Source organism: Gracilinanus agilis, chromosome 1, assembly GCF_016433145.1.
Source record: "Gracilinanus agilis isolate LMUSP501 chromosome 1, AgileGrace, whole genome shotgun sequence".
Taxonomy (NCBI): Eukaryota; Metazoa; Chordata; class Mammalia; order Didelphimorphia; family Didelphidae; genus Gracilinanus; species Gracilinanus agilis.
In genome coordinates this window covers 288,220,439-288,248,053 of record NC_058130.1, presented here as the reverse complement: position 1 = coordinate 288,248,053, position 27,615 = coordinate 288,220,439, and the positions used below count along the sequence as shown (strand labels likewise).

The following is a 27,615-nucleotide window of genomic DNA, read 5'->3' as shown; positions in this document are numbered from 1 at the left end:
AAAACAAAACACCCTTTGCCTTCAAATCCAGGCTTTAGTCTATCTGGGTCATACTATCTGCCTAAGAGATGTAATGGGATAATATTTAATAAAGTGCTTAAGATAGCACCTAGCACATAGAAGATGCTTAATAAATATTTATTCCCATCCTACTGCCAATAGAATTCTCATCCTTATCACTGTTTGCTAATTAAAACTGAGAGATTGGACTGTTTTTTTTTGTTAGTGTTTGAGAGGAAAGTAAAATAATTCACTTTAACTTCCATTAGAGCCCAGGGCTCACTTTCTGGACTCTACAAACATGAGCTCAAATGCTTAATTTACTTGTTCTTTATATTACTTTCTCCGAAGAATTGAATCTTTAGTAAGGTCTATGTGGGATGCCTATCAAATTAGCAGATGACATAAAATCCGGGAGGGTTACTTACCTAACACAATGGATGACAGTCAGAATCTAAAAAGAGCATAACCAAAAGAGGATGGGAGAATGAGCTCAATTTTTTCAGTAAAATTTGAGGCAAGGTTCTCAGGTGAGAGGGTTGACAGAGAAGGAGGCATTCTGGGAAGGTTGGAGAGAGACAGAAAGATCTTGGAAGAGCCCCAGTGGAAAATGAGTTAATTTGGGAGATATAAAAATATTGCCTTAAAGAAGGAAGGGCCCAGTTGGAGTTATTTAACACATATTTGTGGTGGATATAATCAGAATGGTCATGAGATTTTTTCTCTGTGAATTAGCAGATCATACGCCTTCTTATATTTGTTCCATAGGAGGAAATGGCTGAGCTGAAAGCCCAGTTATACCTACTGGAGAAAGAGAAGAAAGCTCTGGAACTGAAGCTGAGTACTCGAGAGGCACAGGAACAAGCATATTTGGTACACATTGAACATCTCAAATCTGAGGTGGAGGAACAGAAGGAACAAAAAATGAGGTCACTCAGTTCTACCAACAGTGGAAGCAAAGAAAAAACTGGCAAGGTAAGGGAGTGCGGATGCTGGTCATTCACTTGAATGGCAAATAGATCAAGATGGACTGCTGAAAGGGTAGTATGATGGGGAAGGGAAGAATGGAAGAAAGCAATTCTACATTTCACTACTATGACTAGGACCCAGAGTGGATTCAGAGGTTAGGATTCAAAATGGGGGTCAAAAACCATCATCACTTCACACATTTTTGTCTTTCACTGCACTTGAAAACTTTGCCTTTTATTCTAATTTCTCCAATGATAAGAATTTGATTTTTTGGTTTTTAATTTTTTTTCAGTTAACAAGCCTTTCTTTTCCTTCATCCCACTTCTACATGGTCACTGGGAGGAGGGGTAGAGCCTTTGTAATAAATATGCATGGTTAAGCAAAATATAGTCCCATATTTTCCATGTCCAGAATTTATGTTTCATTCTTCATCTTGGGCCATCGCTTCTCTGTTAGGAAGTAGTCATTGCATGATCATACTTCTTAAGTTATTCAAAGTTGTTTGTCAGTATAATAAGGGCGTTACTGTATTATTCTCCTGCCTCTGCTCACTTCACTCTGCATCAATCCATACAAGCCTTCCCGGGTTTCTCTGAAATAATCCCTTTCATCATTTCTGATGGCAAAATATCATTGTACCTTATCATGTACCATAATTTGTTCAACCAGTGCCCAATTGGTGGGCATCCCTTCAGTTTCCAGTTATAAATATTTTTGTGAAGCAATCTTTTTTTCTCTTTTCTTTATTTTTTTTGTATTATAGGCATCAAATATAAATGATTTTTGAGGCATATTTCCAAATTGTTTTCTAGCATGACTGAAACCAATTGACAGCTAAAAATTTTGTGTATTGATTTGCCTGTTTTCCTACAATGTCTCCTACATTTGCATTTTCCTTCTTAGTCATCTTGAAGAAAGTATAAGGTAAAACTTCAATGTTGCTTTGATGGAAATTTCTCTAATTATTAGTGATTGGAATTTTTATAGCTTTGATTGCTCTTGTTTTTTTTACCATGACTTTCATTATAGTGTAATTGAATCAAATCCTTAACATATATTGGGACTGAGACATTCCCCAGAGAAATTGGCTGCAAAAGTTTGGGTTTTTTTACAGTTAAATATTTACTTTCTAAGTTTAGCTGCATTTGATTTTTGTGCAAAACTTTAATTTTATGTCATCAGAATTGTTCATTGTATCTTATTGGATCCTTTCTATCTCATTTGATCATGAAATCTTCCACATATTGTCTTCCTTGATATTTTAATTTCTAATGTGATCTCTTACATTAAGTCATCTGTCTAAAATTAATTCCTCAGAAACTGCTTTTCAGCTTTCCCAGCGATTTTTGTCAGTCCTTATACTAAATGCTATGATCTTTGAGATTACTAAGAATTAACCTATTCATTTGAGATATAATAACTGTTAGACTCCTTTTTTATCCCTTCTTTTTACCATTATTTATCTTAAGATTTTAGAGCTTTTGCTCAATTTTTTTTCAGAGTCTATGAAATGGCCTGTTGATAGTTTAATTGCTATATCACTAAATTAGTAAATTTAAATGGTATTTTCATTTTTTCTTATATTTTCTCAGTTATATGTCCAAGTTATATTCACATAGTCACTATGTTAGACTCCTGAACTTTTTTTTTAATTCTGTACTTATATGGAATGTATCTCTTCCTGGTAGGTTGGTTGAAAATACATTGAAATAGTGATCATTTACTTTTTATCCTATGACTTTATTTTTATTTATTTATTTATTTTTAGCCCCTTACCTTCTGTCTTGGAGTCAATACTGTTTATTGGCTCCAAGGCAGAAGAGTGGTAAGGGCTAGGCAATAGGAGTTAAGTGACTTGCCCAGGGTCACACAGCTGGGAAGTATCTGAGGCCAGATTTGAACCTAGGACTTCCCATCTCTAGGCCTGGCTCTCAATCCACTGAACTCACCAGCTGCCCCCATCCTATGGCTTTAAGTTATTTTGTTTAGCTTTAATTGACTCTAAGCTTTTCTGAGTAAACTATATGTACAAAAAATGTTAATTATGTTTCCTATTTTCTCATGCTTATTTCCCCAATTTCCTGTTTATGAAGCTAACTTTTTCTAGTGTTATATCAGATAATTTTGGAGATAATGGGCATCCTTACTTTTTCCCTGATCTTATAAGAAAGATCTCTTGTTTATCCCCATTATAGATAATTCTGGTTCTTGGTTTTAGATGCTACTTAGCATAGAAAGGAAAGGTCCTTTTTTTTTAAAGCATAAATGGATATTGTATTCTACTAAAAGCTTTTTTTGCATGTTTAGATGTAATCATATGATTTTATTGTTCTTAATATTACTCTGTTCTATTGGGTCTATAATTTTCCTAATATCAAATCATCCCTTTATTCTTGGTATAAATCTTTGTCAAAGTTTATAATCTTTGTGATATTTTGATGTAGCTTCATTGCAAATATTTTATTTAATATGTTTTTATAAATAGTCTTTAGAAATAATGACCCATACGAGAGTTTTATTATCTGTTTTTACTTTCCTTGGTTTAGGAAACAAACAACATTTGTATAATAAAATGATTTTGGTGAGATTCCTTTTGTTTCTATTTATGAAAATACTTTATATGATATAATGGTGTCCCAAGAGTCTAAAAGCTTAAAGCTGTACTAGGAATTTTAGGACATACTATATAGGATTTAATAGTTATTTAAACATTTGATAGATTTTGATCATAAATCCAAACAGTCTTAGGGTTATTTTCTTTGTGAGTTCATTTGTGTCTTGTTTGGGTTGTTTTTCTGGGATTGGGTTATCTAAATTCTGCATTTCTTATTCTTGTTAACTTGGCCATTTTATATCTTTATCAATATCCATTTCATTTATTAACAGTTTTGTTGACATGTAGTTAGATAAAATGGTTTCTCTTTTTTATTAAGGAAATTTTTGAGAGATATAATTTTCCCTTAGGATTGTTTCACTGACTTCATTCCAAAAATTTTTGTATTTTCTCATATTTGCTTTGCATATTTTTCATTGTTGTCTTATTGTGTCTATGATTTATTCTTAGGTCCACCAATTATTTTGAATGAATTTATTCAGTTTCTAGTTAGTTTTTGGTCCTATCTCTAATGGATAAATTTTGTTATATTGTGGTCAATAAATATATTTCTTCCTTTTATTTTTTAAGGTTTTATGCCCTTGTAATATGGCCATTTTAAAAATTTTAAGCAAGAAGATGATTGAATTGAAGAGAAAATATATAGGATAATGTTTTCTCAGCAATTTATTCCTACTGAAAGATAAAGATGGCCATAAATATAACAAAGGAACCAAAAGAGTTATAAAATTTTAGTTATTGAAATTGTATAATCAAATAAGTTATTCAAGAATTTTGTGGGAGGAATTTTGGTAGTAAATAGTATAAGAGCAAAATAACTAGAAATATATGGATAAAAGTTAAGTGAGCAGGACAGCTAGGTAGCACGGTGGATTAAACACCAGGATGAAGTCAGTAGGACCTGAAAGAGTCATCTCCCAGTTGCCTAGTCCTTGCTATTCTTCTGTCTTAGAATTAATACTAGTTAGTAAGGGTTATTTTCTTTTAAGTTAAGTGAGTATGTCATTAAAGAATTATTTTCAAAGAATCAGTTTTCTTTTCCCTTCCCTCTTTCTATTAGAGATCATTCTCAACTGGTCATCTGTCACTTCATTTTAAAATGATACTAATTTTGCCTATGCAAACACACCAGCAACTAAATAGATAATAAAAGAATGCGAATGAGGAAACTACCAAATCAGATGATCAACAATATTGAGGACTTAGACATTTTCTACAATAATTACAACTTCTCAAAGCTTTCCAATGTGGAAATTAAGTGTAAGAGATAAGGCAAGTTCCCCATACCATATGATCCAATAAACCTGTAAGATAACAATATAAACTAAAAACAGCATTTAAAATAGCAAAGGCTAAACCACAGTCTCTAATGTATTCACTAAGCATATCCCACACCTATTGGCTGCCATGCTCTGATACCTCCTATAAGAATTTATATTTTTAAGAGTAAGACACAAGGTTTAGGACAAGATCTTCAAGGTAATAACAGAAAAAAAAATCATAAGGGAATTAAAGAAGGAAGAAACCTAGCAGTATATAAATATATAACAACCAAGAAGTCACAGGAAATGAAATAAATTCATCTAGGGAAAAAATTATTCAGAAAGAGAAATACACTTAAGAGACTTCTTTCTAAAAAAGGAAATGAGGAAAGATGAGGAAACAAGGATAAATGAAAACCAAAATCAAAGAGAAGGCAATGGAGGAATAGGCCTGCAAAAATCATGGATTAAATCTCACAAAATCTTCACCTTCAGGTGAATCAGTGTTTACTGTGCAACTAAACTGCAGAATGGAAGGGTATATAAATCAGGAGAGGGGAGAAAGAAGATATAAGATAAAAAATGACGTACATTTATCAAATCGATAGTTAACAGTGAAAGGGAAATAACTCCTGTAATCTCTCAAGAAGGAGAGACTCCAGAAGAAAAACGGATGAGGTAGAAAAGGGGAAAAAATAAGGGAAATCTTAGGATAGTGGTTGAAAAGTGAGAGATATTCTATAGTGGGAAATGGAGATTTTACACTGGATATTATCTCCACAGATTTCTTTCTAAGAGAGACTATTGCCTCTCAGAGAAGTACCTCCCTGTATAGCCTCCTCCTTCAAGAAAAGTTAGAGCTTCTGGGGCAATTGACAACCAGAAGAGGGAAGATATAAATCAACAGGAGGAGGTTTCATGGCAAATTGGGGGGAAATAATCTTGAAAAAGGCAAAAAGTAAAGAACTATATAGAAACAACTTAATTTATAAGGAAATAAAAATACAGACTCAGAAGAGAACAATGCCAAAAAAGAAACATACGAAGCCTCAAAAGAAAATGGGAAAGGATATCAGGCCCAAAAGGACCCTAAAAGAACTTGAAAAGAATTTTTAAATCAAATAATAAGAGACTTGACAGAAAGACTCAACAGCTAAGGGAAAATTCATTTTAAAAAAATCAACTCCCTGTAAGTTAGAGTAGGTCAAAAGAAAGTGGAGGTTTAAAAAAAAAGTCACTGATGAAAACAATTCCTTACAGAGTAATATTGGCCAAATAGAAAAGGAAACACAAAAACACAAGAAAGAAAATAACTTCCTAAAAATTAGAATTGGGCATATAGTAGCTAATATAGGAAACAGTAAAACAAAATCAAAAGAATGCAAAAAATTGGAGAAAATTTGAAATAGTTCATTGGAAAAACAATTGACCTAGAAAATAGATACAGGAGAGAGGATCTAAGAATCATCAAGAATACCCGAAAAGTGCCTGGACACCATATTATAAGAAATCATCAGGGAAAACTGCCTTGATATCCTCAAACCATAGGGGAAAATAGAAATTAAAAGAATCCACCAATCACCTCCTGAGGAAGACCCCAAATAAAATACCTAGGACTATCATAACCAAATTCCAGAACTCCCAGGCCAGAAGGAAACAATTCAAATACTATGGAAACACATCCAGGATTACATTGGATTATATTAAGGGATCTGGAATAGGATATTCCAAAAGGGAAAGTAGGTCTCAAGAATTACATACCCAGCAAAACTGAGCATAATCTTTCAATGGAGTAATCAATGTTTAACAAAATATAGAACTTCTAGTCTTTCCTGACCAAAAAAACAAACAAAAAAAACCCCCACACAGCTGAAAAGAAACCTTAACCACTATTCTTTACTCTGTCCTTAGCTGCTAATTAATCCTAATAATTTGACTAGATTTTATTCAAATTTTTTAAATTGATATTCATTAATGATAATGGTCTACATTTCTCTTTCTTTGCCTTATCCAACTTGGTTTTAATATTAACATTGTATTTGTTTCACAAAAAGGCATCTAGTAGTTTGCTTTCTTTCTCATTTTTTTGTGTATAATTTGTGTAGTATTGATACTGAATGTTTTTAAAGTTTATTAGAATTCATGAAAATCCATCAGAATCACAAGATTTTTCTTGCCTTTAGCATTCCTTCACAGTTAATTCTATTTCTTTTTTTTTTTTTTTTGAGAATGGATTATTTAAATTATCCATTTGTTCCTCTATTTGTTTGGACATTTTTTAACTTTTAAAGAATTCCTCTCCTTTGTATTCTCTATTTTCTTAAGATATAACTTTGTATAGTATACCTAAGAATTCTTTTTCTTTTTCTTGGGCTGTTTGTGATTTTAACTTGTCCATTTACTATTTTGTTGATTTCATTATCAGCACGTTTATTTTTAATCAGGCTCCTAAATCATGTTTATCAGTTTTGTTAATATTCTCAATGTTATGGGTTTACAACCAGATGTTGTGGGATGTAATGGTGAACTCCTGGGTTCGGGAAGGATATCTTTTGCAAGAATGCAAGACTCCGAAACTTAGCTTAAAAGTAAAAAAGAAAGATTTATTAGTAAGATAGAATTATTGGCCAGCAAGAGAGCATGAGTGGAACAACTCTGGGGGGGTTGCTCCCCAAATGCTTCAATTCAGGGGATTTTATATTCTTTACAACAGTGAGGATGTGATGCTGTGTCATGGTGTGGATGTGACTCTAGAGTGGTAAACACTCAGGCATTCGGTGGGGTATTCGGTAATCTGACCGGGGTCTGCCTGAAGACCCTCATGGTTTAGGGAACAGATGGATGCCTGAGATACAGCCCGATGGTATCAAGGTGAAGCCTGGAGGTGCATCTCTATATCCATCTCAATCTAAAGGACGATCCAAAGATGATAATCTCAGGGTCTTATAGAAGTTATCAGATGTTCTTGGGTTAGGAGTCACTAGGACAGAAAGGAGCAAAGGAATTTCCCTGTTTACAGTTTGCCTGGGTTAAGGGGTACAATGCCCATGTCACTCAAAGAGCCAACTTTTAGTTTTATTGTTTATCTTATTCCCCTTTTGTGCTTATTTTCAGTTTATTTGTTGACTTTCTATTGTTTAAAATACATATTCAGTTCATTAACTTTGCTGTTTTTTATTTTGTTAATGCAAACTTAGAGGATTCCTCCTCATGATAGCTCTAATGGCATATCAGAACTCTGGGTATGTGGTTTCATCATTATCATTTTCTTTCATACAACTATGAATTGTTTCTCCAATTTATTTTTGGCCCACTAATTATTAGGATTATTTTGTTAAGTTTACATTTATTTGTATTTTGCTTATACTCCCTAAATTTATTATAATTCTTATTGTGGTGTGGTCTGAAAAGGATGTTAGCATTTTCTTCATTTTTACATACATAGTTTTTTTTTAAGTTCTATGCTCTATTCATTGAGCCACCTAGCTGCCCCAGCCCCTTCTTTTTATTCTGTGTATGTCTCACATTTAAAGTCATAGGAGTTGGGATTATATTCTTCCCATCTATCTTTCATATTTTTTTTGTTTTTCTTGTCATTTCTCTTTCACTATAAAAGAAATTCATTGACTCTTGTTTTCTTTAAGGCAAATCAACTTCCACAGGGTTTTTCCCTCTCGTGCCATTTGCTACTCTTTTTTCCCCTTTTTATTGTAATTTCTCTTAATATTTTCTTCACCTTCTTTCTGTTTATTTAAATATCTATTTAATTATTTTTTTTCTTTTTCAATTTTAAGTAAGAAGCTAAGTAAAATTCCCCTTCCTCTCCTTCAACTTTTTTTGTTAGTTTTTTTCTGTGCATCTTTTTAAAAAGGGTTTCTTACCCTCACTCTCTTCCTTAATTGTCTTTTTTTCCTGTCTACTCTAAGCTTTCATTCTTTGATTGACGATCCTAATAGTTATACTTTCCTCATTGAATTTCAACTTATTTGGTGTTCTCTTCTAAAAATTTTTTATTTTGCTGCCTTGATGATCTTGTCCTTTTCCCCACCCCTCTTTTTTTTCCTACTGTGCTTGTTCTTAGAAGTATAAATTCCTGGAATTAGATAGTATAGAAGTACTGTTCCATGGTATAAATTTTCCTGTATGTTAGACCATGAAGTCCATTTCTATCTATGCTTTCTCCATAAATTACTTTTCCCATTTGCCATGAAATAACCTGTGTGACTCAATGACCTCCCATCCTTTTGGATCTCACCTTCCCCTTTCTCACCCCACCCTTCAGGGGTTATTCCCCACATCCTAAGGCAGGATGCCATAAATGGAGGCACAATACAAATTACACATATTGTAAAGTCCTCAGCTTTCATTATAAAATAACTCTCCCCTCATGGGAGAGTACTTTAGTGGAATCCTCACCACCAAATTAATATTTTTCCCCCTTTCTGCCTTTTTCATCCTCTAATTGCCATATTACCCACTCTTTTATATCTCCTCTTCTTCCTAAAATACAATAGGAGTTATTTTCTGTTCATTATTTACTATTTACATGAAAACATTCCATTCTTGTCTTCTTTCTTCTTTCTTTTCATGCCCCCTTTTCTACAGTGTAGCTCCCAAAAAATGATTCACCAGGTCTATGCCTCCACTATCACTTCTTTTTAAATTCTGCTTTCATCTTTGTGTACTTGTATACATTAAGAAAGAAATTTCTTAATGGTCTTTCCATTGTTATTAATGTCTTTGTTGTTTTTATCCTCAAAAGTATCATATTCTATTTTTCCTTTTTTCTTGGGTGTAATTTAATCACTTCATTTGTGATTTCCTTAGTAGTTTTATTTATTTACCCATCTTGCATTTCTATTGTCTGGAGTGTCTGAAAAGTGAATAATCTTATACCTGTTTTTGTTAAGTTTTCTTTGTAAAAAATGCTTGTGATGCCTCTTCATTAATAAATGTCCATCACTTTTCCCTCGATCATTAGGCTCAAGTTTGAAGGGATATCACCTGGTGTTGCATCTTGAGCTGCTTTGCTCTTTGGAACACATTGCATTCTCTTCTTGGGTATTAAAATGTTCTTTCCTTCATATTTTAAAATCTTTCTTCTAATCATTTGTAAAACTTGTTACTTGTCAGTGGAATTGTTACATTTAACCACTATTATGTCTTGGAGTTTATAAACCTGGGTTTTTTGTTTTTCGGGAGGCAATTTGTATATTCTTTTGATTGTCATTTTATTTTCTGTGTTAAGAAGTTCTGGCCATTTAAAAATATTATTTCTTGCATTTTCATGTTCTTCTGGAAGTCCTACAATGTTTAAGTTGACTCTTTTGACATCTCGTCTTCAAAATCAGTGTTTTTTTAAATTAATTCTTTATCATCAATAAAAATATACCTTTATTTTGTCTTTCCTCTACCCAGTAACTGAAAAAGAAAGGAAAGCAAAACTATCCTTATAGATAGGCATTCTTAAATAAAACATATTCCTCTATTGAGTAATGTGTATGAATATATTTGTGTATGTACTCACACACACTGAGATACGTAAATATATGAATCTGTACCTTGAGCCCATCATCTCTCTATCAGGAAATTATTAGCGTGTTTCCTCCTAAGTACTTTGGAATGCTAATTAGTTATTTTGTTGAACTGAGTTATTAAGTCTTTCAAAGTTGTCTGAGGTTACAATGTTGTTCCTGTAGAAATTATTTTCCTGATTCTATGTATTTCACTCTACATTCAAGTCTTCTTAAGATATAGATAGCTGACACTGATGTATTTCTGCTACTTTATTTGCGTTTGCTCTGGCATAGAGCAAATTTGGTTTTCTAAGACAGCCCCCAAGTTATATTTAACAGCCAGTTTTATTGTTTTCAGGAGTGCATTGATGGAGCCTCATCTGTGCTATCCTTAGCTGAGCTGAGGACAACATTCAGTGAGAATGATTTGGCAGCAGAAGTTACCAATGCTCTACGACGGTAGGTAACTTTTATTCTAAGTTATTCTAGATGGGGTGTTTTCATTGTTGCTGCCAGCTTCTGTGACTATACCATGAATAATTATAATTACTTTTCTGGAAGAGGAAAAAGGCAGCTATATATCTTATTGATTTCTCTGCAAAAACTAATTGCTACATGCTAGAGAAATGGAATCAGAATCCACCAATTGGTTCCAAATGAGTCATTTAGCTTCTGTCTTTAAGTCCCTGGTTTTTTAAATCTCCCAAATACCATAGGTCTTTTCTGGCAAAGTTGAAATAGGCATGAAATGCAGGGTCTGCTGACTAAACATAAAGAGGATTCATTTTTCCCTGTTAACCTGGAACCAAAAAAGATCCTGCAGAACAGGAGAAAGAAACTTAGATAATTATACTATAACTAAAATAGATAAATTTAGAATAGATAAAGTAGAAACAACTAAGATTGAGGTTTTTGTTTTAGTTCTGTCCTTTTATTTGTTTTCATAAACTGGAAAGGATTAAGAAATATATGTTAATTTACAGCAAAGATAGAGTTTAATCCCCCCTATTACTTTTTGTTTGCCTTGCAGGTAGTTTTAAAAATATAAATGGGTGGCTAGGTTGCTTTTAGTTAGTGGATTGAGAGCCAGACCTGGAGGTCCTAGGTTCAAATCTGGCCTCAGACACTTCCCAGCTGTGTGAGCCTGAGCAAGTCACTTAATCCCAATTAATCCCTTATCTCTCTTCTGCCTTGGAACTAATACTTAGTATTGATTCCAAGACAGAAGGTAAGATTTTTTAAAAAATAATTTAGAAATATTAGCTTAAACCACCTCTCTGATCTTTTTCTTATGTATATTTTTAAAACTTTTTTGCTATTTTTTTTTACTTTGTTGTAATCAGTGATACGGTGCCAGACCTGGAATCAAGAAGACCTGAGTTCATATTCAGCCTCAGACACTTAATAGCTGTGTGACCCTAGGCAAGTTAATTAACCCTCTTTGCCTCAGTTTCCTCATCTCTAAGATGAGCTAGAAAAGGAAATGGCAGACTCCTCCAGTATCTGCCAAGAAAACTCCAGATGAGGTCACAAAGAGTCAGATGTGATTAAAACGACTAAATAACAACTATGATATTGTTCTGGTTCTTCATACCACACCTTCATAAAAGATTTCTTTCTCTTCTTCATATCTGTCATGGCTTATGATGACATTATATGAGTATACAAAAATTTATTCAAGCTTTCTCTAATCAGTGAATGACTATTACTTTTTAAAATCCCACTGCAAATATTAATTGGCAGGTAGGTGGCAAAGTAGAGGGCCGGACCTGAAGTGAGGTAGATCTGAGATCTCCGATTCTAACCTAGCTGCCTCTTTTTCTTCCTTTATAATATGGAGATAATAATAACACCTGCCTCCGAGGGTTGTATGAAGTTAAAATGAGAGAGTAAAAATACTACTTTAAAGTACTGTATAAATGCTAGCTATTACTAGTGTTTCTAGTTTTGCATAGTGGAAAGGTGAGCCAGTGTTGGCTTTAAAAAAACCTGGGCAAATCCTTTAACTTCTCAATATTTCTGGCTACCTCTAAGTCTCTAGGGCTCATTGAACATTTCCTACACCACTGAAAACACAAGTTCAATTCTCCCCATCACACCCCTCAAAAAAAAAAAGGAAAGAAAAATGAAAAAAAAATGCTGAGAGTAGTTAGTAGTTTTTGATCCCCAGAGATCAGAGTTGGATCTCATAATCCAAAAGTAAAGATACAAAAAGCATCAAATAAGTGAGTTTAAAAAAAACAACAATAATTTGCTGAAAAGGGTAGGCCATGTGTTGAGGAAGAAGTAGCAGATTTGACATCAGACAATCAGGGTCTGCTACCTTGGGAGCCATGTTACCTCCCTGGGCCTCAGTTTCTTTATAAAATGAAGGCCTACACTGCTTCAGCGGACTAATCATATTGTTCCAAACTCAATGCCTGGAACCAAGTGAATGACAAAGTAGGAGAAACCAATGCAGTCTAGCTCTCCTGGCATGAATGGACCTGGTAATGATCAGAAATGTAAAGAAAAATGATAGTGGGTCTATTTTCCATTAAAAGTTAGACTCCTGAAGTAGAATATAGGTTTTGGGGTGTTGAACTCAGCCCCAGATAAAGACTAGGACTTCAGCAGTTGCTCTGATCCCCAAAGGGGATGCTAGGGATCTTAAGAGACAACCTTTCCCTACCTCCCTACCATTTCCCCACACTTTAAAAGCCTCAGTGTTTTGCTCTGGTCTCTAGAAAAGGACTTGAGAACCAGCTTCATTCAGGTTCACTGTGACCTGGGAGATGGGAACTCAGAATCAGACATCTGGAGAAGAGGTCCGTCTCTCCAACCCAGAAGAGATCTTGGAGTTATTTCCCAGGCTGCAGCATTGTTGCTTTTACCCAACCAGGAGGATAATAAATAAGACAAGCAATAGTACAAATATGAACTTGCCCATTAGCCCCCCAAAAGTTCACATTCCCATACTTCTTGCTATTGCAAAGTTGAAAATAACCTATCCTAGATAAGTGTCTATATTTTGTGATATCCTTCCATAAAAGTCTTCTTCTACTTGGATCATCTCCTGCCCCTTAAGATCTTTTTCATATTTTTACAGTCAGAGTAACTCAACATCCTTCACATTGAATCTCCATGTAACAAAGAAAAAAACAATCATTCTATATGGAAACTTTGCTCAGGAGGTATTCGATATTTTGCCCTCATAGGCCCCCTATTTCCATTTTAAGGAGAAACATCTATATTATTATGTCTTTTTCAGGAACATCATTGCTTTATCCCATTACTTACTAGTTCATCTTCCTTTTAGTTATCTTTTCATTTCTATATTTACATACTTACCATGTTCTTTGGTTCTGCTTATTTCACTTGGCTTGAGTGCCCAGAGCTCATTCTCCATTTTTAAAAATTCCTCACATTTGTAATTTCTTGTTGTACAATATTATTTCATTACATTTCATATTCTGTACTTTTTCACCTGGTCCCCAATTGTTGGTCACCCATTCAGTTCTTTCCTTCATCAAAATATGTTGCTAAAGATATTTTGATATATATTAAGACTTTTGTTGCTCTCTTAGAGATTTACTTGATATCCAGCAGTGGGATTAGTGTAATTTGAATTAAAGTCTTCTTATTACATATCCACCTCTTTTTCTTCTTTACTGTTCTTCCTATACCACTCTTAGTAACCTCATCCAGAAGTGAACTTTCTATTCCCTGAATTCCAGTGGTACTTAGTCTCTTCTGTAGAAAATTTGGTAGATATTTTATCTTCTCTACTATATTGAATAAATCTCATAAGAGATTATTAAATCATCAGGGATTATTATATTCACTTTTATTGCCACCTAGCCCCTTGCACTAGGTCTTACAAGTGCTCAATAAATGTTTTTTAATGCACAAATGAATAAACCAAAACTTTTTGATACTTTGTTATGCATTTTCTTCCTCTCTGATACAAATATACATATTTGTATTCCAGTTCTCAACCCTTCCTTGCCATGCTTATATGTGTTAACCAATTATAACTTAGACAGTCTCTACTACCACTAACATCAATCTTTTCCTCAAGTAGATAATTATCTTATCTTCTCAATTCTTTTTATCTCAATTCAATTTATTTTCTCAAAACAATGAAATTAGATAGTTAAGATTTCTTTCTCTCTTAGAATTTCTCTTTGAGAAAATCCAAAAATATTTCTTCATTAGAAAAATATACACATGATGATAACTGAGCAATGACCTATTTGTATGCAGTGGTCTCATTCATATGCCTAGGATTTAAGTTCAAATCCTGGCTCTGACAGTAACTTACATAGGAATTTACCTACAATAACTGTTGCTTTATCTCCAAAAAAGGGATAATAATTCTTACATCACAGAGCTGTAATGTAAACTTTGAGGCATTGTGGCATAGTATAATGAGTTCTAGACTCATCAGTTTATCAACTTAATCATAGGCATTTCACTGTAACAATCACAGAATGTTAGAATGTTAGAGTGAGAAGAAAACTCAGCAGCAACCTTTTACAACTCATTTCAAACAAAAATAAGTATGCTTTTTAGGTATGACTTGTACTAAATGACTACCAAGGCAGCCCCTTCTACTTCTAGATGGCTCTCATTTGACTTAAGACATCTTGGAAAATACAATATAACTCTCTTAATGCAGACCCAGACTGTATTGCCTTTTTTGCCTTAGCCCTTCCCGCTGCTAACTCACTTTGAGATTTTAGTCCACTAAAATCCCCAGACCTTTTTCAAACTACTTTCTAACTCATCTTCCCCTCATCTTGTATTTGTAATGTTGACTTTTTTAACCCAATGAAATTTTCTATATTTAATTTCATATTTAATTTAATTTCATCTCAATTTTAGATTTATCTCTCATACTCTGTAAGGTCTATCGAGATGATTTTGAATTCCTCCCAGCTTTGTGCCAAATGCAAATTTAATAAGCATGGCATCTGTGCCATTTCCAAGTCACTGATAAGAGGGCAGCATAGATAATGCTTCTCTAGGTCTAGAAGACCTAGATTCAAATCTTGCCTCTTGTGCTTACTATCTTTGTGACTCTAAGCTGGACTTCATTATACTCATCTATAACATTAGTGGATTTGGGTAGATGGTGCTTTTTAGCTTTTGATCTATAATTCTATCATCTGTGGTCCTATATTGAACAGCGCTGCGTTTTAGCTGGCTGTTTTATACATTCCTAAGTCTCCCGCAATCCCACAAAAAAAGAGTTGCCATAAGCATTTTTGCATATATAAGCCTTTTATCCCTTTGCTCTCTTATATATATATAAACTTAATAGTAGAATTGCTCGGTCAAAAAGTATGCACAGTGGGGGCAGCTGGGTAGCTCAGTGGATTGAGAGCCAGGTCTAGAGACGGGAGGTCCTAGGTTCAAATCTAGCATCAGACTCTTCCCAGCTGTGTGACCTTGGGCAAGTCACTTGACCCCCATTGCCCACCCTTACCACTCTTCCACCTAGGAGCCAATACATAAAAGTTAAGGGTTTAAAAAAATAAAAAAAATAAAAATAAAAAAAAGTATGCACAGTTTAATAGTTTTGGTAAGATAGTTCCAATTTTTTTTTCCAGAATGGCTGACTCAGCTCCAACAGAAGTTCATTAATGTTTTCCCACAGCTCCTCCAGCATTTGTAATGTTCCTTTTTGCCAGTGCTGCCAATTTGATGGGTATGAAGTAGTACCCCAGAGTTGTTTTTTTTAATTAATCATACTTTATTTATTTTAACATTAATTTAAAAAATTGAATTTCCAATTCTTTCCCTTCCTCCAATCCTACACCTACCCATTGAGAAGGCAAGCAATATGTATCACTTGTACATGTGAAGTCATATAAAACATTTACATAGTAGCCATGTTACCAAAAAAGGAAAGAAAAAAAATATTTTAAAAGTATGTTTCAATCTGCACTCAGAGTTCATGAGTTCTTACTCTGGAAATAAACATTTTTCTTCATGAGTCCTTTGGAACTGACTTAGATCACTGTATTTTATTGATAAAGTGGCCAACTCTTTCACAATTGGTCATTGTTACAATATTGCTGTTATTGTGTGAAAATTTTTTGCTTTTATAATAGTTCATATAAGTTTTCCCAAGTTTTTCTGAAATCATCCTGCTCGTCACTTCTTATAGCACAAAATATTTCATCACTATCATACATCTGAACTTACTCAGCCATTCTTCAGTATCCCCTCAGTTGCCAGTTCTTTACCACCACAAAAAGAGCTGCTATAAATATTTCTATACATATAAATCCATTTCCTTTGTTTCCCTGGGATATAGACTGAGTAGTAATATTACTGGGTCAAAGGGCATACACAGTTTTATAGCCCTTTGATCATAGTTCCCAGTTGTTCTCCAGAATGGTTAGACCAGTTCACAACTCTACCAACAACACATTAACATACGTATTTTTCCACATACCTTCCAGGATTTGTCATTTTCCTTTTCCATCACATTAGCCAATCTGATAGGTATGAGGTATTTCAGAGTTATTTTAACTTACATTTCTCTACTAGTGATTTAGAACATTTTTTCAGATGTCTATTGACAACTTGGATTTCTTCCTCTGAAAACTGACTATTAATATCTTATGATCATTTATCATTGGGAAATTGTTCCATCAGTTTTAATCAGTTCCTCATATATGTTAGAAATATGTCATAAACTTGCTGCAAAGAATTTTTCCCAATTTCCCATTTCTCTTGTAAGTTTAGCTTCATTGGTTTTGTTTGTGCAGAAATATTTTGATTACATATGATCAAAATTGTCCATTTTGTCTCCTTATTTGGTCTTTATCCATCGATCTAACAGTTAATTTCTTACATGCTCCTATAATTTGTCAATTTTCTCTTCTTACCTCTCCCATTTTCTGTCTTTCAAATATTACTGACCATGTAGCTCAGTGTTAGTTTTTTAGTGTCCATAGATGTAGTTCATGTGAATCAAATCACCTGAATTCATCAAGGACAGGTAGATGCTATCCTTAACTTATCTTGGATATCTATTACCTATCTTTGTTCTCTCATTTTCTTTGGCAGAAAAAACAAGTGAAATAAGAATTGTCCATCTACTCTTCCATCAGTTATTATCTCATTAATCTTAAACAGACCCTAGGAGGAAGTGGTCATTTCTCCACAATAGCCATTGATAATCCAACAACCAGTTTCTCTTTGTTACTGAAAATTAGATTCAGAATGTATTTTCTCTTATTCTTCTACTACCTTTTTAGAGGATGAAATGATAATCAGGGCAAGTCAAGAGTATATTGAATATTTCTGATTCAAATATTACAATCTGTTTCCCAAATACCTAAACCTGTTTAGTATGAAGCATATTCAGATATCAAAAATTATTTGTTTCTTCCTCTGTTGAACTTCACTCACATGCTCTCAGGGTTTTTTCCCCTTTAGTTCCCAAATTTTTTTAATTGAATATAAGATATTCAATTTTTTCCCCTTTAGTTCCCAAATTTTTTTAATTGAATATAAGATATTCAATTTTTCTCATCCTTGGATGAGAAAAAAAATTTTTAAGAATTTGCATACAACTTGAAGGCTTGCAGAGCACTTAACAGATATCTCACTCACAGATATCTCATTCACTCATTAAATGCTACTATTATTCTCATTTTACAAATTGTACAGATTGTGACTTGCCCAGGGTCATATAGCTAGTATGTGTCTATGGCTGGATTTGAACTCAGGACTTCCTTGATTCCAGATCTACCATACCAAAAGGGGGAGAGAGATTTTGTTAAGCACTTCATTGGTTACAAGGCTCTGTTCTAAGTAATGGGAACAAATAAAAGCAAGGCAGTTAGTCCTGGACCTTGAGGAGTCTAATAGGACAGAGACAACATGTAAAGAGAAGCTAGAAATCTGGAGAGGTTAGTGGTATGCATGCAGTACCATAGTTTGGAAATAGTGACCCAATAGTGTAAAAATCTGGTTCTGGGTAAGATAAGGTGAAAGAGGTGGTTCCAGAGGTAGAGTCCAAGGTTCAGGTTAGAAGGAGATAACAATGATCACCAGAGTGCAGGCCATCATATTTCTTACTAGATAAAATTATCTCTTCCCCTTCCTTTTTATCTTTTTTCATAAAGTATACCCACCCAGAGCCATATTCCAATCATGGGTTCTCATGTTCATTCTATCTACATTCCTATTTAACAGATGAGGAAACTGAGGCTCAGAGAGGTGCTATGGCCAAAATTCAAACTCGGGTCTCCTAACTCCAAACCTCCTGTTTGACTCCATTTATCCTTATCCTTAGTAAAGGAAACATCTATAAAATGGAGAAGAGTAGTTTCTGCCCACCTCTCCTTTGTCCCCCCCCCTTCAAATTCTCTCTTTGTTATTCTTTAGCATTAACAAGGATTTAGCTTTATTGACATTCTTCTAAGACTACTCTTTTCTTGTAAGCTTACAGCATTTTCATGAGAAAATAACTTTGTAAAATATAAAGCAGCATACAAATATGAATTACTTGTGATTTCATCAATATAGGCAGTTCTCAATGTGAAACCCCATCCACAAATGCAGATGTGATTTGGCCAGGGTAGAGTAACATCAGAATTATAAGCTATCTGAGATCAACCTCTCTTCTGAAATTTATGGTCCTATTTTAACAGGGCCTTCAGAAGTTAGGTACCTTAAAAATTAGTCTATAACCAATTATGAATCACTATTGTGTATTTAGTCATAAGCACATGATATAAGGACATACCTTAGTTTCCAGTTTGGTGCTGGCACAAAAAGAACTCCTGTAAATATTTCTGTACAGGTTTTTTTTCCCTTTATTTGATTTCTTTTAGATATTGACCTAATAATATGGTATATCTGAGTCAAAATTAATTTAATAACTTTGGGGAGCATAGTTCCAAATTCCTTTCTGGTGTATCTGAGCCAATCCATGGCTCCACCAACAGTACAATCATGTTTTCTCAGTCCAATAGTTGCCATTTTCCTCTTTTGTTTAAAACCCTGTACCAAATCATTCCTCTACATGAATTTTGTAATTTTTTTCTAGGTCTATAAAATGTTGGGGAACTAAATTAGTACAGCACTGAATAAGTAAATCAATTTAGGTGTATCATTTTTATTGTCATGGCTAGACCTACTCTTGTTTATCCAGTTACTTACATCTGGCTTTATTTCTACAAGTAATTAATCTTGAGTTTATCTTGGTAGGTACACTCATACAATCCAAAATATTTTATAGCTTGTGGACTTTTAAAAATGGAATTTCTTTTTGTAACTCTTCCTACTGGGTTTAATATTTTTACATATATATACAAGTATATATATATGTTAATGACTTATGTGTTTTTATTTCATACTCTTCAACATTGCTAAAGTTATTATTTTAGTAATGTTTTTGTTGATCAGCAAGAATTCTTTAACTACATGATCTTATCTTCAAAAAGGGAGAATTTTATTTTCTCTTTTTTCTCTTATAGTTGTAAGTCTTCTTCCCAATAATTTTTCTTTGCAAGATCAGAGTTTACTGTTTTTTCAGTAAATGCCTTCACATTCTTTTAATCACTAATCATTTAGGAAAGAAGTTTTCTTAGTTTTCTTCTCTCTGGCACACTTTTAAATACTATGGCCAGCCATAACATTTAAAACAGATTACGGCATGACATTTAAACAGTAAATCTCCCATCCCTTTCCTTTTTAGAGACACAATAACAGTATCTGTGAAATGACTTTTGAAGCTTGTATGATGCAAAGTCAAATCACAGCATGTAGTTAACAGAATAGACGTTGATTAACAGAAGAGCTTAGAACAGAATTAAGTAATTTATAAGTACTGTTTCAGTCTAAGGGAAACTAATATTTAAATTTCATCAGAATATAAAATAGGAACCAACAGCCAAGGTTGCTGCCCAAACAGATACAAACTGCCTAGCTCTCACACCAAGCTCCAGCAAAAACCTGAAATTCTTAACAGATTAAATAATGATCCAGAAATCCAATGAGAAATTACAATAAGTGACTTTGTCCACCCCAGAACTACACAAAAAATCAGCCAGAATCCTAAATCCAATGGGAAAAGGAGGCCAGCAACAAATCCAATGTCATTATGGGCAAAAAGCTAGTAGATTCTTTCAGTGTGACCAGAAATGATTGTGTGTCCAGAGGAAATACGAGCCAAAGGTCCCAGAGAAAGCCTTAGGGGGTCAGAAGGCCCCAGGTGTGCTGAGATGTCAGAAAGGATCCTAAAGCTCAGGTGCTCTGAAACTCAAAGGTCTAGAGAGACCTAACCAGGGGAGGCAGAGGCCAGCACAAGAACTCAGGTTAAGTCAAGCAGGGTCACCAACCCTACCCTAAAGCATAATAGGGGCTGGAGACTAACCCTGGAACAAAGCCCCAATTTAGGAACCTCAGAGGGGAACAGAAGGGTAAAATGTGGCAATAGTGGTGCCCAAAAAATGATATAGTGAAAAGACTATAGGGAGAAAAAATAGCTAATAAGTGAACATTTATTAAATAACTACTATGTGCCAGCCACTGTTAATAATCACTAGGGATACAAAAAAGAGGCAAAAGGTAGTCCCTGCCCTCTGAGTTCACAATCTAATAGAAGAGACAAAAAATAAATATATACAGACTGTATACAGGAAAAATAAGAAATAATTAAGAGAAGTAGGCACTATAATTAAGAGAAATTAGGGAATACTTTCTGAAGAAAATGGAATTTTAATTGAGACTTAAAGGGATCCAGGGAGATTAGTAGTCATAGAAGAGGAGAGAGAGCATGGGAGACAGCCAGAGAAAAGGCCAGGAGTATATTCATGGACCAGCCAGGAGGCCAGTGTCACTAGATTGAAGAGTATGTGATGGGTAGTAAGGAATAAGACTGGAAAGGTAGGAGGGATCTAGGTTGGTTATAAAGGACCTTGACACCAAAATGAAGGATTTTGTATTTTATTCTGGAGATGCGTGGAAACCACTAGGGTTTATTGAGTAGGCAGGGAACCAGGGGAAAGGAACAGGATCAGATCTGTGCTTTAGGAAAATCATTTTTGTGGCTAAATGGAGAATGGATTGGAATGGATGGAGACATAAAGCAGGAAGACTTTCTAACAAACTGTTGCAGTAGTATGGATAAGATGATGTAGGCCTGCACTGAAGTGTCAAGGGAAATAAGGGGGCATATTCGAGAGATGTTTTAAAGGTGAGATAAACAAACTTTGGTAACAAATTGGATGGGGAAGGAGGAAGTAAGGAATCCAGGATAACTTACTCAAAAGTTGCAAACCTTGAGGAACTGGAAGGATACTGTTGCTTTCTGTAGTAATAGGAAAGATAAGTGGGTGAGAAGTGTAGAGAGAAAAGTTCCATTTTGGACATGCAGGGTTTAAGATGTCTACAAGACATCAAGTTCAAGAGGTCTGAATGACAGCTGGAGATGCAAGGTTGAGGCAGGATAGGTAGATTTGAGAATCTACTTAGAACACTATAGTATAGAGGTAGTAGTTAAATCCATGAGATCACCAAGTAGAGAGAGAAAGAGAGAGAGAGAAAGGAAGAAGACTCTGAATGGAGAATCTTGTGATCTGGGAGATGACCCAGCAAAGGAGACTGAGAAGGAATTCAGATAGGTAGAAGGTGTAAAAATAACTTGTCAAAACTGTAAAAATAATAACCAATGAAATGATTATGGATATAAACTGATTAGATACTTGCTATGCTTATAAAGTATCTTCAGTTTATATAAGTGAAATGAAGCTCATAAGTGAACTTCTTTTCAGGGCCAGTGCAAGGATGCTCAGGAGACTCTTGTTATACAAATATAAACTATTTATTGAGAATATAAGGATATAAAAAGATTTCTAATACTAAGGGATTCTAACTCCACCCAAATAAAACTCCCTGGTTCCATAAAGAACCGCTTCTCTTGTTTCCACAAGCTATACTGATCCTTCCTTGACTAACCCAAATTTTCCCTATTCTACAATAAACTAGTGTATTATCCTTATAAGAAGTATATAATTCTTAACTTTGTCTCCAACTTATAAAAATAACAAAGGCTGGGCCTCAGCAAGAACCAAGTTAGGACTCCGAGCCTTAGCAGACTTAGAGTCCAAACCAAAGACCAGGTCTTTCTTTGGTCTTCTCAGAGACAAAAAAATTTATAAAACAGCAATAGGCAGTCACTAGTGTTTCCCCAAGTTGGAAAAGGAAATCACTGAGCTCCTTCAGGCTTTTCCCTCCTTTCCTTCTACCTCAGACAGTGAGGAGAGAGAAAAGATGTCACCTATTGCCAGCACTCAGAGGGAGCCACTGCCCCTCCCCCAGACTGCCTACAGAAAAACTGTTACACCTCCCCCACACATAGTCAACATTTGAAACTGAAACTGTCTCGGATCTGTTTCAAACTCCAATTCTTTCTCAAGCCAGCTTCTCCACTTCTTATCTCTAACATAACAAGACTTAATTTCTAATATCATTCTTATAAAGGACAACCAAGAAAGTGATATACCAGAAACCTAGAGAGAAGAGAATAATCAGTGAAATGATAAATAAGCTAAGGATTCAGGAGGGGATTGCCCAATTTAATTGGTTTGTCAATGGAGCAAAAAAGAGAGAGGCTGTAATAGCCTTTGCTGGGGACTCTTGAATCTTGCCATTACCACCTAATGTATAAGCAAGTAATTTAACCTTTTTTCGAACCTCAGTTTCCTTATCTATAAAAATGAGATTAATACCTCTAGTATTTAATTCACAAGGCTATTGCAAAGAAGCATATATAAAATATTGTGTGGCAAGCACCTTGCAAACCTATTTTTGCCATCTCTTTCCAAAGACCTTTTGCATCACATCCACAGTTGTTCCAGTTTCCTCTCTTTTGGAGACTAGTGCCACATTTGTTACCTCCCATAAACAAAGTTTAGTGCATGGCTAATGATGGAGATTGGTTAGCCTTCCATTTTTGGTATTTACTGGGCAAAAATAGATTGGGTCTCTGGAAGATGAACCACATTCCTTCTCCAGGACTTTTTGCCCTTCCTGTGATTCCCAAAACATTGTTCATTGTTTAGGCCTTCTTTTCCCTATTTTCAGACAGCTGGATCAACTACCAGGAAAGCCTGTGTGTATTCTAATTCACCATCCTGTGGTTTCTTGGAAGATGCTTAACAGATATGCCTTGTTAGCTTAGGCCTAAGACACTCTATTATTATTCCTGTTTATCTATAACTGCTCTCTGAAGTAAAGCATGAGAGTAGTCTGGGGAGAAGGGAGATCCTTTGCTTCTGCTGCTAGTAATCACACCCACCATCATCAGGCCCCTCAATGCTTCTTCCTCTGACAAAGGGAGAAGAAACTGAAGGCCAGAGTCCAGGAGCTGGTGAGTGCCTTGGAAAGACTGACCAAGAGCAGTGAAATCCGACACCAGCAATCTGCTGAGTTTGTGAATGATCTGAAAAGAGCAAACAGGTAAAAACTCACAAAACCTTAGTTTGATTCCCTATATCACAAGTTGCCAAGTATTCTGCTGGTTTAGTAGAAGCTGCCCCAAGAGCCAGGCCCTCTGCTCCCTGGGGCATGCTCTTCTGCTGAAGGGGATTTCTGTGCTATTTTGCCCTCAAGTTTAACTGGTAACAGGGCTCCAAAGGTAAAAAGCAAGATGATGTTGGCCCTAGAAGGCTTGTTCCATGTTTTGTTAGTGTCCATCTAACTAAGTGGTCCATATTCAAGAACTGCTTTAAAGTACTTGGGTAAAAGTCTTAGGAGGCAGGGTATGGTAAAAGGAAAACCAAACTTGAAAAGAAGAGGAACTGATCCCCTTCATCTCTCTGGCCTATTTATTCATCTGTAAAATTAGACTAAATGTAAGATCCTTTCTGTCATCATATCTCCTCTGTAGGAGGGAAAATTATGAGACTGGCCCAAGAGTGAGCCTGTTTTGTTGTTATGTGAATTGTGTCACTTTTTTGGAAACAATATTTTTTTGTTTCAATCTACTCCTACTGTGAATCATTAAGAAAAAACAAATTTGGCTCATTTCTACTCCACATTCCCCAGTCTCAAAATCGGCATCTTTTCTGCTTTTCATCATTGTTTTGGTCTCTTCTGTTATTTCAGGTTGCTGGTATCACTTCCAGCAATTTAGAAAATAATATGAATTACGGAGAATAGGCCTTTAATTACACAAATCTACATGCCATATTTCCGAATATAAGGAAAAGTAGAGGAAAACAAAACTTGTTTCATAGAGTAATATATATATGTACTTTTAATTTATCATTTCTAATCCTTGTTATAAAAATATCAATAAGCACATAATAATATATACTGATTTGATATGGGTTTTTCAAGGCAATTGTTCAATTACATTCTCTTTAACCTGCCCTACAGATTGGCAGCAGAGCCATTGTATAGAGCCACACATAAAACTGTATGACCCAGAAAAATTTATTTAATTTCCCAATGCCTTAGGTAGCCTTCTGTGAGACTAAGTTGTTGTAATGGCTCCTCCCTGCACTGGTAATGGGAGTTTCCTATAAGAAGAAAATCAAAGGTCCAGTCCCTATCCTAACTTGTCCCTTGGCCTATCTATCCTGCTTTCTTTCAAGTCTGTGGACCTAGGCTAATTATTCACTTTTAACTTACCTTACCCAGTGCCACTTTGGCTAGGTTATCTTCATACCAACTTCTTTCCATTCCTACATAGTAACCTGGTGGCTGCATATGAGAAAGCAAAGAAGAAGCATCAAAATAAACTGAAAAAGCTGGAGTCTCAGATGATGGCCATGGTAGAGAGACATGAAACTCAAGTGAGGATGCTCAAACAGAGAATAGCTCTGCTGGAGGAGGAAAACTCAAGGCCGCACACCAATGAAACTTCGCTTTAAAAGGCACCAAAATTCTGCCCAAAGAAGCTTAAAAAGGAGAGAAGGACCAAGAGAATTAATGATTACCTGCCAAGATCTGCCAAAGTAAAGCTGGCAGGTAGGGATAGCATCTGTCAAGTTGGTCTCCACGAAAACCACTTGTCAGGGCCTCTTGGAGAGCTTCCCAAGAGAGCAGTGGTTGGCCACATACTTTGTATACTGTTCTTAAAGGGAATGTATCTCACCAACTTTCAAAGGACAAACCATCAACAATAAATGTATGTCTCTTATGTGCAGGAGGCCCTGGCCTACCATACCTCAGATATTTGACCCTGACAAATACGTTTTTAGCTCTTCCCCATTCCCCAAAAACCACCCTTTGTAATCTTGGAGATAAAAATTTGAGTTATTTGGTTTTCACTAATTCCGATATCTTCCCATTTTTTGCCCAGGCATTGGGCCTATTTTTTTCCCGGGCAACCCCAGTTCCCTTAGCTTTTAACCTAATGGGATGCAAAGTCCTGACATAGATATGGAGCAAGTGAATGTCATATATAGGCTTAAGTGCCCAAGAGATACATGAAGGCTGCAATTGGCTGTCCTTCATTTTAGAAGCTGATACAACTCCAAGGGTCTCACCTAAGTGGCCTTTCCTATCTCTGAAAGTGAAACAGAGTTGGCAGCATATCTGAAATCATTCAAAATGTATCTTTCACAAATGCCAAAATCAGGTCCTTTAATGGAAGAGTATATTCTGGAAACAATAGAAACTTAACATCTCTCTGGAGTTGAGAAGGGAAACCTGCGTGAAACCTCCCTTATGAATTTGGAATTAGAGCTCCCACCCACTTCACAAAAACAAAAACACAAAAAAAAATAACGAGGAGGATACTCTCAGAAAGTACAGTGCAAGCAAAATGTATTTTATGAATTCCTTAAGAAAAACATCTTTTCACTTTTACTGTAGAACCCAAAGGTTGTATTATTGATTCAAGATAATAAATATATACAACACATGGCTTCAGGTATATGTTGGAATAAACATATTTGAAAAAGTTGTATTAATGTAGTCAACTCCTGTTCAAGCAACTTGTGCTATAAATCATGTGGAATCCCCAGTTCAAAGGAACTTTTCCCCAATTTTGTCTATTATCCTTGTGAACAAGAGAATGGCTTATGGCCTCTTCACTTAGGAAGGGTGGAGATTAACACATGGTGACTAGAAAATGCAGAAAGATAAAAACATGGAAAAATATTTTTTAAATTAAAAATTAAAAAAAAAAGAAATATAGGAAGGGCTTAAATAAAGAATTTATAGAGCTAAAAGGGACCCAGGTTATCCACATACTTTTTAGGATTTCTCTTGTTAAATATGGTATTATTTTGTTTTTCCTATTCAGTTTTCTACTCCCATCACACATATAGTGTTGTTACTACCACAGCTCTAAGTGCAGGTAAATAATGAATGATAAGGTAATAGAGGTTGAAACTGGTCTGTAGTTCACCACAAAACTTAAGACTGAATGAAAAAGAATATGGAGGGTCCTAGTTGTAGGGGAAGAATTCGATTTAACAAATATTTATTAAGCATCTTTACTTGCAATGCATTATGCTAATTGCTAGAGATATCAAAATGAAAGAAGACACCCTATCTCCTCAGGGAGCTTCTAAGGAATAGGAAATATATACAAATAGGAAGAACTATTTGGACCAAGGGGACCTACTCTTATACAAAAATAATCAGATCTGGAAGAAGACTCACTCACAAGACTATCAGAGCTAGAAGGCACCTCAGAGATTATTCTGTCTAGTCCAAGTGTCATCTTTTTGTAAGGAAATGAAAATAAAATGACTCGCCCCTGGGGGCAGCTGGGTAGCTCAGTGGATTGAGAGCCAGGCCTTAGAGACAGGAGGTCCTAGGTTCAAATCCGGGCTCAGACACTTCCCAGCTGTGTGACCCTGGGCAAGTCACTTGACCCCCATTGCCTACCCTTACCACTCTTCCACCTATAAGTCAATACACAGAAGTTAAGGGTTTAAAATAAAAAAAAAAAAAAATGACTCGCCCCAGGTAAATGGCAGTCAGGCCTTAAACCCAAGTCTCTTACTTTAATCTATGTTATACAGTACTGAAGTTGTTAACCATATTGTTTCTGCCAAAAAAAATTCCCCCAGTGGCTGATTTGACAGTAAACTAAGCCAGCATTCACAGTAGTTCCTATTCTCTTTAGTAATAGCTAGCATTTACATAGTGCTCTAAGGTTTTCAAAATGCTTTATTAATATTTTACCCTCATAAATAATAACCCTTAGAAGTAGATGTTTAATTATTATCCCCATTTTGCAGATGGAAACTGAGGCAGAGATTTGACTTGCCAAAGACCAAACAGC

General features: G+C 35.1%; 1 protein-coding gene across 1 annotated transcript in view; it reads left to right on the top strand.

The window, feature by feature from the left end:
• MCC (MCC regulator of WNT signaling pathway) overlaps nt 1-27,131 on the top strand; it is a 182,951-nt gene extending 155,820 nt beyond the window's left edge. Inside the window, exons 14-17 of the mRNA XM_044680147.1 lie at nt 769-975; nt 10,720-10,820; nt 23,706-23,828; nt 25,066-27,131. Of these exons, the coding sequence (XP_044536082.1) occupies nt 769-975; nt 10,720-10,820; nt 23,706-23,828; nt 25,066-25,246 (612 nt within the window). The 3' untranslated portion in view covers nt 25,247-27,131. The remainder of the gene's footprint in view (nt 1-768; nt 976-10,719; nt 10,821-23,705; nt 23,829-25,065) is intronic.
• The last annotated feature ends 484 nt before the right edge of the window (nt 27,132-27,615 follow it).